At 36.5% G+C, this 14,674-nt stretch overlaps 1 protein-coding gene across 1 annotated transcript in view; it reads left to right on the top strand.

Annotated features, from left to right (window-relative positions):
- Positions 1–911: 911 nt before the first annotated feature.
- LOC136397663 (putative selection and upkeep of intraepithelial T-cells protein 1 homolog) overlaps positions 912–14,674 on the top strand; it is a 34,841-nt gene continuing 21,078 nt past the window's right edge. The window contains exons 1-2 of the mRNA XM_066372171.1: positions 912–1,296; positions 9,474–9,554. Coding sequence (XP_066228268.1) covers positions 9,476–9,554 — 79 coding nt within the window. The 5' untranslated portion in view covers positions 912–1,296; positions 9,474–9,475. The remainder of the gene's footprint in view (positions 1,297–9,473; positions 9,555–14,674) is intronic.

Genomic DNA, 14,674 nt, shown 5'->3' with positions numbered 1-14,674 from the left:
GAAATTCTGGCCTTGATACCAGCAGTCCAGCCGTGGCTGGCCTAAGCACAGCTTTCTATGGAATAAGGGTAACTCAGAGGTTTGCCTATGGTTCTTTACTTACTAGCTTGTAGGTTCTGTCCTCCACAAGTCTCATTTTACACCTATTCTTTGTGGTACTAGTGGCCTATGTCCAGGCTTCTTTTTAGAACACTATGATTAAAAGACCCCAGTGGACAAGAGAATTTCCAGCACAGGCTACTTAAACCTCATCCAGGTTCCTCAAACTTAAATTTTCCATTGTTTGGTTAATTTTTAAAAACCTTGGAATATTATTTTCCAGGTGCTTGTTCTATGCACTTCTCTAAATGAGTTATAATATGGTTTTCAGGAAGAAAACAGGCCTGGTGTGGGAAGTAGAAAAGAATGTTCTGTAGGGGTGGATGAGAAAGAGGAAACTCTAGCTTGTTTACAAAGGTAACTAAAAGGGCATATACTATCAATAAGAGCAAGAATTCCCCTTTGGTTCTTCCCAGCATTCTCCTGGTATCAAGGACAGATTTAAGGCGAAACACATTGTGGGGCAAACAGCTGTGTTAGGCTTGCTGGTTGGTTTCCTGCTGCAAGCACTTATTGCAATTAGTGCATGAACACGTGACAGCACTATTGTAAGGATACAAGTGCTTCCCCTCAAGGGCACGAGATCAGATTGCACTCACACCATGGAGAGATGCAATTTGTTTCCTGATCCCCTGCCCTCCACTGTGAAAAGCAGGTTTTTCTTTGTTGTTGTTTTTTCTATCCCCTTTCTTCTTTTGGCTTGTCTGTCTTTGCGAGCCTCTGATAAATTGATATGTCTCACCGTTTTCCAGCTCCACAGTTCCTTTACTCTCAGCCTGAATTCAATGCAAATCTGAATCTGCATGGCCACAGCCACCAGCCTTACACAATATTGAAAGATTCCTGAGCTCAAATATCATCTCAGGCTAAGGCATGTCATGCTGAGACCTGCCTCTTGAAAATACAACATGAAGTTCTCTTTGGTGATGCAAGATTTAGCTGTAAATGGATTTGAGATTTTATATGTGAAACAGACACCTTGCTATTTTTCCTATGAAAGAACTTTGATTTCAGATTGTGGGGGGAAAAAACATTCAGCTGGCAGGCAATAGGCAGAAGCTCTGGTAAATAGAACACCCACTTTGTAGGTATCTATTACCGACTACTGGTGGAGGAGCACTGCTGAATCATGTTCAGACAGTGAGGTGACTTTTGGAAGGACCTGGAAAGAACTGTCTTCTGGATCCTGGAGCTCAAGTAAGTGATCATATTGTGAAATGATGGTTAGGGACAAGGGTATATCTCGCCTCCTGAAGCATGGTGATAATGGTTCTTTCAGTTGTAATTCCATAATGCCTCGCCAATCTTTTCAAGGCAGAATAGTGATATCTGGTATTTAGAAAGTTGACAGCAGTGAGGTGTTTCAAAAGAGAAGATCTGCTTTCATATTTTAATGTCGGATTGCTACTTAAAAGCTGGTCCTATATACCCTGGGTCTCTTCCCCAGTCTCTTTTCTAGAGACTCAAGTGAAATTTACAGCAATGCCAATGTTTTAGATCCAATATAAATGGTACAGTTATGAAATATAACTACTCATAAAAGTTTATTACTAATATTTTGATTACATATTTTAAAGTAGACTTTACAAAAGAACAGATTTGTTGAGGTATAACTGACATACAACCAACTGTATAAGTTTAAGGTAAATAATTTCCTTTACATATGTATACAGATGTGAAACTATCACTAATCAATAAAATAAACTTAACCATCACTCCCGAAAGTGATGGCAAAGCCAAGCACTTTTGTAATTGTTCCCTCCTCTTCATTTTCCCATCCTCAAGCAACCACTGAAATACTTTTACAAAGATTATTTGCAATTTCTGGAATTTTATAATCATATAATTACACAGTATGGACCATTTTTCTGTCTTCTTTAACATAGCATAATCATTTTGAGATTCACACATGAGTGTAAAATGTTTTATTCCTTTTTATTATTGTGAATCATATAGATGTGCCAAAACTTGTTTGTCTACTCATCCTAAATAAAATTTTGAATTATTTCCAGTTGTTGAATATTACAATAAAGCTATTGTTAACACTTGGATAAAAGTCTTAATATGGAGATGTGCTCTTATTTCATGTATAGCTTGCTTTTAAAAATGAGTATTAGTCTTTTATAGATTCAAGGTTTAAGTTACTGATTAAGTTACACCTATAAATAGGTGTGGTAAAGAAGGGAGATGCCAGAATAACTATATCTCACTTAGAGATTACTACATCGCTTTGGAAATTGTAATCTGCTTTTCTAAGAGATATGCCAACCTACCTCCATGCACTGGGATGTGAACAGTCTAATGGGCCAGTGTTGCTGATAATCATTTGTTATATCTGTAAGATACATAAAATAATAAAATAAAAATCACCATTACTTTAATTTTTTCACATTGGCTTTATATAGGCCAAATAGACCTCTCTTTTTTATTTTATTTTATTTTATTTATTTTTAAAAATTATTTAATTTAATTAATTGTGTTTACATAGATTCTATGGTCACCCCGAATGCATCCCCCCTATTCCCCTCAACATCTCACTTGCCCTCCTCCCTACAGCACCCTCCCCCCTTCCCTTCAGGTTTATCCCATCCTATCGTTCCCTTTCCCTCTGTCCTCTTTTCCTCTGGTCCCTTTGATCCTTCCTCTGTCTCAATTCCATTCCTTAGTTCTCATTATTCCTAGTATTCCTCAAATGAGTGAGGTCATATGATATTTTTAATTCTCTGCCTGGCTTATTTCACTCAACATAATAGTTTCTAGGTCCCTCAATATTGTTGCAAAAGGTAATATTTCCTTATTTTTCATAGCCCCATAGTATTCCATTGTATATATGTACCAAAGCCTTTTAATCCACTCGTCCACTGACGGACACTTGGGCTGTTTCCAAATCTTCGCTATTGTGAAGAATGCTGCCATAAACATGGGGGTGCATTTCATTTTTTCAGTCGGTGATATGGTGTTCTTGGGATATATTCCTAAAAGTGGGATGGCTGGGTCAAAGGGCAGTTCCATTTCTAATTTTTTGAGGACTCTCCATACTGTTTTCCACAGTGGCTGCACCAGTCTGCATTCCCACCAGCAGTGCAGGAGGGTTCCCCTTTCTCCACATCCTCGCCAGCACTTATTCTGTGTTGTTTTGTTAATGAGCGCCATTCTGACTAGTGTGAGGTGGTATCTCATTGTGGTTTTAATTTGCATTTCTCTAATGATTAGTGATGTTGAGCATTTTTTCATTTGTCTATAGGCCATCTGTATGTCCTCTTTGGAGAAGTGTCTATTCATTTGTTGTGCCCATTTTGATTGGATCGTATGTCTTTCTGGTGTTGAGATTTTCAAGTTCTTTATAAATTTTGGTTATTAATCTCTTATTAGATGTACTGTCGAATATGTTCTCCCATTGTGTGGTTTGTCTTTTTATTCTGTTCATATTGTCTTTAGCTGTGCAAAAGCTTTTTAGTTTGATATAGTTCTATTTGTTTATCCTGTCTTTTATTTCATTTGCCTGTGGAGATAAATCAGCAAAGATATTGCTGTGATAGATGTTGATGAGCTTACTGTCTAAGTTTTCTTCTAGGATGCTTATGGTTTTACAATTTACATTTAAGTCCTTTATCCATTTTGAGTTTATTTTTGTGCATGGTGTAAGTTGGTGGTCTAGTTTCATTTTTTTTTGCAGGTACCTGTCCAGTTATCCCAACACCATTTGTTAAAGTCTTTATTCCACTGTATGTTCTTACCTCCTTTGTCAAATATTAATTGTCCATAAAGATATGGGTTTATTTCTGGGTTCTCTGTTCTGTTCCATTGATCTATATGTCTGTTATGCCAGTACCAAGCTGTTTTCAGTACAATGGCCTTGTAGTATAACTTGATATCAGGAAGTGTGATACTTCCCACTTTATTCTTCTTTTTCAAGATTACTGAGGCCATTTGTGTTCTTTTTTGATTCCATATAAATTTTTGGAATATGTGTTCTATATCTTTGAAGTATGTCATTGGTATATTAATTGGTATTGTATTGAATTTATAAATTGCTTTGGGTAATACAGATATTTTAATGATGTTTATTCTTCCTAACCATGAGCACAGTATATGCTTCCACTTGTTTGTGTCTTCTTGATTTCTTTTATCAATGTTTTATAATTTTCTGAGTACAAGTCTTTAACCTCCTTGGTTAAATTTACTCCTAGGTACTTTATTTATTTTGTTGCAATAGTAAAGGGGATTGCTTCCTTAAATTCTCTTTCTGACAGTTCATTGTTTGTGTATAAAAATGTCTCTTATTTCTGGGTATTAATTTTATATCCTGCCACCTTGCTGAATTCATTTATCAGGTCCAGTAGTTTTTTGACTGAGACTTTAGGGTTTTCTATATACAGTATCATATCATCTGCAAATAATGATAGTTTTACTTCTTCTTTTCTAATTTGGATGCCTTTTCTTTCTTCTTCTTGTCTGATTGCTGTAGCTAAGACTTCCAGTACTATGTTGAATAAGAGTGGTGAAAGAGGGCACCCCTGCCTTGTTCCTGATTTTAGGGGAATTACTTTTAAAATTTGTCCATTAATTATAATGTTGGCTGTTGGTTTGTCATAGATGGCCTTTATCATGTTGAGGTATGTTCCCTGTATTCCCGCTTTGCTGAGAGTTTTGATCATGAATGGGTGCTGGATTTTATCAAATGCTTTTTCTGCATCTATTGAAATTATGATGTGGTTTTTCTCCTTCCTTTTGTTTATGTGGTGAATCGCATTAATTGATTTATGAATGTTGTACCATCCTTGCCTCCCCAGCATAAATCCCACTTGATCATGATGTATGATTTTTTTCATGTATTGCTGGATCTGGTTTGCTAATATATATTTTGTTGAGGATTTTAGCATCTAAATTCATCAGGGATATGGGGCTATAGTTTTCTTTCTTTGTGTTGTCTTTGCCTGGTTTTGGAATCAGAATTATGCTCGCCTCATAAAAGGAACTGGAAGGATCCTCTTGAATTTTTTGAAATAGCTTGAGAAGGATAGGAGTTAATTCTTCTTTGAATATTTGGTAGAATTCACCAGTGAAGCCATTGGGCCAAGGGCTTTTGTTTTTTGGGAGCTTTTTGATAACTGTTTCGATCTCTTTTGTTGTAATCGGTCTGTTTAGGTTTTCTGATTCTTCCAGATTGATTTATGGAAGAGTATATGTTTCGAGGAATTTGTCCATTTCAACTAGGTTGTTTAATTTTTTAGCATACAGTTCTTTATAGTATTTTCTTACTATATTTTGTATTTCTGTAGTGTCAGTTGTTATTTCTCCACTCTCATTTCTAATTTTATTTATTTGAATCTTTTCTCCTTTTTTCTTGGTGAGTCTGGTTAAAGGTTCATCAATCTTGTTTACCTTTTCAAAAAAACAGCTCTTGGTTTCATTGATTTTCCGTATTGTTTCTTTAGCACCTATGTCATTTATTTCCGCTCTGATCTTTATTATTTTCTTCCTTCTACTACCTCTGAGCATTACTTGCTGTTCTTTTTTTAGTTCTTTTAGATGCAGAGTTAGGTTGTTTATTTGAGCTTTTTCAGGCTTCTTAAGGAATGCTTGTAATGCTATGAACTTCCCTCTCAGGACTGCTTTTGCTGTGTCCCATAAATTTTGAGTTGTTGTTTGCTCATTATCATTTGTTTCTAGGATTTTTTTATTTCTTCTTTGATTTCATTGTTAACCCATTCACTATTTAATAACATGCTATTTAGTTTCCATGTGTTTGAGTATTTTTCATTTTTTCTGTTGTGGTTGATTTCTAGTTTCCTGCCATTGTGATCAGAGAAAGTGTTTGATATGATTCCAATCTTCTTAAATTTGTTAAGACTGCTTTTGTGTCCTAACATGTGGTCTATTCTAGAGAATGTACCATGAGCATTGAAAAAATGTATATTCAGCTGCCTTAGGGTGAAAGGTTCTAAAGATATCTATTAAATCGAGTTGATCTAGTGTGTCCTTTATATCTGCTGTTTCTTTGTTAATTTTCTTTCTTGAGGATCTATCTAGTGATGTTAGTGGGGTATTGAAATCTCCTACTATTATAGTATTGCTGTTGGTCTCGCCCTTTATATCCATCAAAGTCTGCTTTATATATTGATATTTAGGTGCTCCTATATTAGATGCGTAGATATTTATAATGATTATATCTTCCCATTAGATTGCTCCCTTTATCTTTATGTAGTGACCTTCTATATCTCTTACTATAGCCTTTGTTTTAAAGTCCATTTTGTCTGATATAAGTATTGCTACCCCAGCTTTTTTTTTCATTTCCATTTGCATGAAATATTTTTTTCCATCCTTTTACCTTCAGTCTATGTGCATCTTTTGTTTTAAGGTGTATTTCTTGTAGACAGCATATGTACAGGTCCTGTTTTCTTATCCACGTAGCTACCCTATGTCTTTTGATCGGATCATTTAATCCATTTACATTTAAGGTTATTATTGATATGTAGTTGTTTATTGCCATTTTATTCTTTAAAGCTGTATTTCTCTTTTGCTATATTCTTTTCCCACTTTGATCTATTTACAACAGGCCCCTTAACATTTCCTGCTGCATTGGTTTGGTTTTAATGAATTCCTTGAGTTTTGTTTTGTTTTTGTCTGGGAAGTTTTTTATTTCTCCTTCAATTTTAAACGATAGCTTTGCTGGATAAAGTAGTCTTGGTTGTAGGCTCTTGTTCTGCATTACTTTGAATATTTCTTGCCATTCCCTTCTGGCCTCAAGTGTTTCTGTTGAGAAGTTGGATGTCATCCTTATGGGGGTTCCTTTGTAGGTAATAATCTTCTTTTCTCTTGTAGCTTTTAATATTTTTATCACTTAGCTTTGGTATTTTACTTATGTTGTGCCTTGGTGTAGGTCTCTTTGGGTTTCTCTTTAATGGAGTTCTCTGTGCTTCTTGAACTTGTGAGACCCTTCCCTGGATCAATTTAGGGAAGTATTCAGCTATGATTTGGTTGAATAAAGTTTCTATCCCTTGTTCTTTCTCTTCTTTTTCAGGAACCCCTGTGATGTGGATGTTATTTCTCTTCGTGTTGTCACAGAGCTCTCTCAGAGTTCCTCAGACTTTTTGAGTCTATCTTCTTTTTTCTGCTCCGCTTTCATGCCTTTGTCCATCTTGTCCTCCAACTCGCTGATTCAATCCTTAGCTTCATCCATCCTGCTCTTAATTCCTTCCATTGTGGTCTTCATTTCTAATATTGTATTTGTCTTCTCCGACTGATTCTTTTTTACTATTTCAATGACCTTTTTTATACTTCCTATCTCTTTATTTAGGTGTTTCTAATGACCATCCATTGTTGTTCTAAGATCCCTAAGCATTCTAATAATCATTATTCTAAACTCTGCATCTGGCAGTTTGGTTATTTCCATATCACTCAGTTCCTTTTCTGGAGATTTCTCTTGTGGTTTCATTTGGATTGCACTTCTTTGTCTTCTCATTATGTCTGTGTGTTTGGGTGTGTTGTTTGTAGGGCTGGTTGAGTCTAGGTTTGGTGTTGTCTGCCTCCAATTTTCAGTTGTGTTATTTCTAGGTCTTCTTGGGTTGTATTCAGCTGTTGTTTTTAATCCATTGTCAGGTTTGGCTTTTCTAGTAGAGCCACTTTGAAGTCTTGATTTGTTTGTTTTCTTCTCAGTTATCTCGGTGGTAGTCTTGTTTACTGATCTCAGCAGGGGGCTTATTTGAAACTATACCCAGGAATGTGGTGGGTATAACCTGAGACTCTGAAGGCCTGATCTGCCAGTTACTCTCTCTGGGGGCTGGGTGCTTTCTCTGCTTCAGTAGGAGGAGGTGTATCTCAGATCTCCATGGAGACCTGAGTTACTGCCCCTCCTCCCCACTTCTTGTTTTCAGCTGTGTCTTCTTGTATTGATTGTAGCTGGAGAGATATCTTGAGATGGCTGACCCAGAACCACTTGTCTTGTGTTATGTGGAAGGATCAACACCTCCACCAGCTATGGCCGCCTCCAGCACTGGATAAGTCAGCTTCTCAGGTCCTCCCATGCATTCCTCTGCCAGCCACCGTCTGTCTCTCTCTCCCCCCTTTCCTTTTGGAAGATAAGCCAACCCTTTCAACACACCTCATTACCAGGTCTCCAGGCAAGTGGCCATGAGTGATATTTACTACTCTTTCCCTTGGAATGAGAACCCTTCTGGGCTCTCAGCCTCATACCCTCTTTGTTCCTATAAGCAGGGGACACTCACCACTCCTCAGAGCTCCCTACGAGGCTTAGTGTGGCTTTTTCTTTGCTCCTTGGTTTTTGAGAGCTGTTCTTGTAGTCCAGAGTTGTTTTTTCATGCTGATTGTTCCTAATTTAATTTGTAATCAAGTTTGGTGGTGTGAGCTGGGAGTCTGTGCATCTGCCTACTCTGCTGCCATCTTCAGGTCTCTTATTTTTTTTAAATATTTTATTTATTCATTTTAGAGAGGAAAGAGAGAGAGAGAAAGAGAGGGAAAGAGAGAGAAGAAGCAGGAAGCATCAACTCCCATATGTGCTTTGACAAGGCAAGCCCAGGATTTCGAACCAGTGACCTCAGTGTTCCAGCTCAACACTTTATTCACTGTGCCACCACAGGTCAGGGCTTCTCTTTTTTAAAAAAAAATAAGATTTTTTTAGTGTCTAGGACCATAGGAATTTCTTCCTTCAGATCTTGACTCATTTCTTTAGCACATGGCTCTAATTTTAATAAAGTTCTACATCTCCCTTCAATATATATTGTTTGACCACTTTTTTGGTTGTTGTTTTTATGTAATTTTAAAATTATTATTATTTTTCCTTATTGACCCTGTAGATCAACTCACATTTGTGACTATTAATTAGAGTAAGGTACCAGCATAAGCTGTTCAGTTAATATTTCAGCAGCTTTTCCTTTTTTATAAATAATATATAAAATTATTAATAAGATTTTTTAGTCCCACCACAATTTGGTGTCATCTTAATTGTTCAAGGCCATGAATTCAAAAAATATTTTCCTTACTTTAGTGCACATTTAGGTTTTCATGCTTGCCATTTTTTTTCTCTCCCCCAATTCATTCACTTAGAATATTTTTCTTGCTCCATTTGTTACACCTATTCTAGAAAATGTTCACTTAGTGTACTAGGTCACCAAGCAAAAGAGAGATACAAAGTGGAGTATGATTTATGGGAGAAAGGGGCTGGGAAGACCTTCTCTGATCAGAGCCCTTGGGGGGACATGGTCATTTTGTTGAGCACTGATAGAACTTATACTCTAAAAGAAGAGTGTCAACATTGTCCCTCTTTATGTTCTTGATCTAATTCCATGTATCTTGACAATTCTTCCCAATATCTCATAGTCTATATAACTTTCTTCTTGTCTTTTTTTTTGCAGGCATGATGAAGCCTAAATACTCTTTTTTTTCTGTGTATTGTGTGGACATTCTTTTCCTACAAATGATGACATCAACCTCCGGTAAGAACACCTACTTTGTTGTTACTGAATCACAGCTATGTAAGGAGCCTAGGGCAGATTTTCAGTGTCCAGTTCAGCATATAAAGAGCTTTAAAGTCATCATTGAATCCTAACATCAAGTTAAAAAGCTTTAAAAAAAAAAGTGAAAATCAGCAACTCTTTTTAGGTCCAACAGGGGAGTGAGGTCATAGGATAAAATTTTGTCCCCTAAATGGGAGAGTTAGACAAGTAGAGAGTTAGAGATTCAAAACCTCCAGACCAGAAACCTTTGTTGGAACCAGTGCCAGGACAGGAAGATCAAGGCCATGTATTCAAAAAATATTTTCCTTGCTTCAGTGCACATTTAGCTTTAATAATCTGTAATTACTAAATTGCTGCAGGCTTACCATGGACAAGTCATGAGAACTCACTTTTGTAAATTTTACCTCCAGGATTTTTACAGGGACCTCATAGTGGATATTGGAGAAAAACCCCTTATGTTTTAGGCAGAAGGAAGGGAAGAGTAACCATTTTGAAATATGGTCTTGGCCAGGGTCCCCAAACTTTTTACACAGAGAGCCAGTTCACTGTCCCTCAGACTATTCGAGGGCCGGGCTATAAAAAAAACTATGAACAAATCCCTATGCACACTGCACATATCTTATTTAAAAGTAAATAAACAAAATGGAAACAAATACAATATTTCAAATAAAGAACAAGTAAATTTAAATCAACAAATTGACCAGTATTTCAATGGGAACTATGCTCCTCTCACTGACCACCAATGAAGGAGGTGCCCCTTCTGGAAGTGCAGCGGGGGGCCGGATAAATGGCCTCAGGGGGCTGCATGTGGCCCATGGGCCGTAGTTTGGGGACCCCTGGTCTTGGCTCTAGCCTATTTGCTCAGTGGAGGGAGTGTCAGCCCGGTATGCAGATCTCCTGGGTTTGATCCCTGTCAGGGCATACATGAGAAGGACCATCTGCTTCTCTTCCCCTCCCTTTCTTCCTCCTCTTTCTCTTCTCCTCTCGCAGCCAGTGCCTTGAATGGTTTGAGTGTTGGCCCCAGACAGTAGCTGGATGGATCCCGGTTGGGGCACAGGTGGGAGTCTGTCTTATCTCCCCTCTTCTTACTTAAAAAAACAAAATAAAATAAATAAAAATAAAATAAATGAAATATGGTCTTGTTAACAAGGCCTACCTTCAATAGAGACTATTTTATCAGAGCCTAACCCAGTGGTTCTTAAAATTTTGAAGTCAGGGTGCATTTAAAATTCTACAAATAATTGTAGGCACACTATATACAAATTTCTGAGAAATATGTTATAATAATTAAGTCAAATATTAAAGAAAAAAATATAAATTCCAAGCGTGATTTTATGGTAATTAAACAAAATAAATATGACAAAATTAAATTTATTTTAATTTTATTTTAACTAAAAAACATTTATATGTTACATTTTTTGAGTTATACTTTTTAGAATTCATAAAAAAGGGGTTAAAAATTAAAGGCAAAAAATTATCTTTCTATATATATAGATACATTTTTTTTTTTTTAATAAATTTTTATTAATGTTAATGGGATGACATTAATAATTCAGGGTACATATATTCAAAGAAAACATGTCTAGGTTATCTTCTCATTAAATTATGTTGCATACCCCTCGCCCAGAGTCAGATTGTCCTCTGTCACCCTCTATCTAGTTTTCTCTGTGCCCCTCCCCCTCCCCCTTTCCCTCTCCCTCCCTCCCTCCTGCATCCTCCCTCCCCCCACCCCTGGTAACCACCACACTCTTGTCCATGTCTCTTAGTCTTGTTTTTATGTTCCACCAATATATGGAATCATGTAGTTCTTGTTTTTTTCTGATTTACTTATTTCACTCCGTATAATGTTATCAAGATCCCACCATTTTGCTATAAATGATATAGATACATTCTTAATAAGATTTAGTAAATTCAGCAGGTCCCAGCGCAGATGTGTTTTCATTCTTGTGTTTATAAGAAACATGAGCCTGATGTGTCCTAGCGATTTCTTCAATGTTTGGGCATATATTTGAAAGGCAAACTCTCATTTCCTCATCAATACATTGAAGAATTTCTCTCTTTATACTCTTTTTTTTTAAATTTTATTTATTTATTTTTTTACAGAGACAGAGTGAGTCAGAGAGAGGGATAGACAGGGACAGACAGACAGGAACGGAGAGAGATGAGAAGCATCAATCATTAGTTTTTCGTTGCACGTTGCAACACCTTAGTTGTTCATTGATTGCTTTCTCATATGTGCCTTGACCGTGGGCCTTCAGCAGACCAAGTAACCCCTTGTTAGGGCCAGCATCCTTGGGTTCAAGCTGGTGGGCTTTTGCTCAAACCAGATGAGCCCGCACTCAAGCTGGCGACCTCGAGGTCTCGAACCTGGGTCCTCCGCATCCCAGTCCGACGCGCTATCCACTGCACCACCTCCTGGTCAGGCTCTTTATACTCTTAATTATGTTGAGGATAGAAAATCCTAATTCACATAAATAGGATGTTGAAAATTGTAGTAAAATGTTCAAAGCTTTTTTAGATATTGCCACATATTCTTTTATAGAAATCCAAAACTTCAAAAGACAATTCCTTATGTTTAATTATCAATCCATGATCATTGGATATAGCTGCCAGTTCTTCTTCTGTTAATGTTAAACCAAAATCACTTGAAGCTTCCATGAATAGGTTTCTACTCCATCAGCCTTCAAGTCCTATTATATTTACACTTAACTTTTGCTCACTTCCAGAATTGGATTCTTTAATATCATGCTTCTTTTTGAGAAATCTATCCATTTTATTTTGGGTGTATTTATCTAAAAATAATATAATGATGTGTTAATAATAAATATAATAATGGTGTGTTAACAAAAAGAGTGCTATATCCGTAATGAAATGGTATAATAGAGTAACTATATTTATTTTTATATCTGGGCACATGCTGCGAACCAGCACAGCCAGTAATTCCAGGTCTCGAGTGGAAATGGTGCAGAATTAAGAAAATATAGGGTCAGGAGAGCCCTGTAATTGCTGCTGGCAAGAACAAAGCATGCCCAAAAACTACATCTTGTTTTATTTATAGGGCAAAGCAAGGCTATTAGCAAATCTTAACTTTATAACAAACAAAGGATAGAAGAAACTTGCCTCCAGTTTTTCCAGGGAACATGGCAGGTAGTATAAACAATCCAGCACCACAGCTGGGTCAAAAGGAAGTTCCATTTTTGTTTTTTTGAGGTAGCTCCATACTGCTTTCCACAGTGGCTGTATCAATCTGCATTCCCACCAACAGTGCATGAGGGTTCCCTTTTCTCTATACCCTCAGCAACAGTTGTTTGTTAATTTATTGATGATGGCTATTCTGACAGATGTGAGGTGATATCTCATTGTGGTTTTAATTATCTTTTCTCTAATGATTAGTGACTTTGAGCATCTTTTCATATGTCTATTGGACATCTGTATCTTCTCTTTAGAAAAGTGTTTTCTCAGGTCCTTTGACTATTTTTAAATTGGATTGTTTGGGGGTTTTATAAGTTCTTTATAAATTTTGGATATTAATTCCTTATCACATGTATTGGCAAATAAGTTCTTCCATTCAGTTGTTCCATTCAGGGTTGTCTTGTCATTTTGTTGATGGTTTCCTTTGCTGTGAAGAAACTTTTTAGTCTGATGTATTCCCATTTATCTTTTCTCTTGTTTCCCTTGCCTGAGGAGATATAACTGAAAAAATATTGGTATGAGAAATGGCTGAGATTTTACTGCCTGTGTTTTCTTTTAGGATTTTTATAGTTATGTTTCTAATATTTAAGTCTTGAATTAATTTGCATTTATTCTTTTGTATGGTGTAAGAGGTGGTCTAGTTTCATTTTTTTTGCACATACCCAATTTTTCCAATATCATTTATTGAACAGACTGTCTTTACCCCATTGTATTTTCTTGCCTGCTTTGTCAAATATTAACTAACTTCACTAGCTGTAATCTGTCCACTCATAGTCTCTGATTCTGTTTTGGAAGATTGTTTCTAAGAATTTATCCATTTAATCAATATTGTCCGATATGTTTGCATATAGTTATTTGTAATTATTATTTTCTTTTTATTTTGTTATTTATTTATTTTTATTATTAATTTTAATGGGGTGACATTGATAAATCAGGGAACATATGTTCAGAGAAAACATCTCTAGGTTATTTTGACATTTGATTATGCTGCATTCCCATCACCCAAAATCCAATTTTCTTCCGTCACCTTTTGTTTTTTTTTTGTGCCCCTCCCCTCCCCCAACCCTCTCCCTCTCCTTACCACCCCCCCCCATAACCAAAACACTCTTGTCCATGTCTCTCATTTTTATGTCCCACCTATGTATGGAATTATATAGTTCTTAGTTTTTTCTGATTTACTTAATTTCATCAGTATAATGTTATCAAGGTCCATCCATGTTGTTGTAAATGATCCGATGTCATTATTTCTTATGGCTGAGTACTATTCCATACTATATATGTACCAAAGCTTATTAATCCACTCGTCCACTGATAGACATTGGGCTGTTTCCAGATCTTCGCTATTGTGAACAATGCTGCCATAAACATGGGGGTGCATTTCTCCTTTTCAAACAGTGCTATGGTGTTCTTGGGGTATATTCCTAAAAGTGGAATAGCTGGGTCAAAGGCAGTTCGATTTTTAACTTTTTGAGGAATCTCCATACTGTTTTCCACAGTGGCTGCACCAGTCTGCATTCCCATCAGCAGTGCAGGAGGGTTCCCTTTTTTCCACATCCTCACCAGCACTTATTCTGTGTTGTTTTATTGATGAGCGCCATTCTGACTAGTGTGGGGTGATATCTCATTGTGGTTTTAATTTGCATTTCTCTAATGATTAGTGATGTTGAGCATTTTTTCATATGCCTATTGGCCATCTGTATGTCCTCTTTGGAGAAGTGTCTATTCATTTCTTTTTCCCAATTTTTGACTGGATTATTTGTCTTCCTGGTGTTGAGTTTTTCAAGTTCTTTATAAATTTTGGTTATTAACCCCTTATGAGACATATCATCAAATATGTTCCCCCATTGTGTAGTTTGTCTTTTTATTCTGTTCTTATTGTCTTTAGCTGTGCAAAAGCTTTTTAGTTT

This window comes from Saccopteryx leptura, chromosome 3, assembly GCF_036850995.1.
Source record: "Saccopteryx leptura isolate mSacLep1 chromosome 3, mSacLep1_pri_phased_curated, whole genome shotgun sequence".
In the NCBI taxonomy this organism is placed as follows: domain Eukaryota; kingdom Metazoa; phylum Chordata; class Mammalia; order Chiroptera; family Emballonuridae; genus Saccopteryx; species Saccopteryx leptura.
Note: the sequence above shows the minus strand (reverse complement) of the source record. Positions and strands in the feature narration are given on the sequence as shown.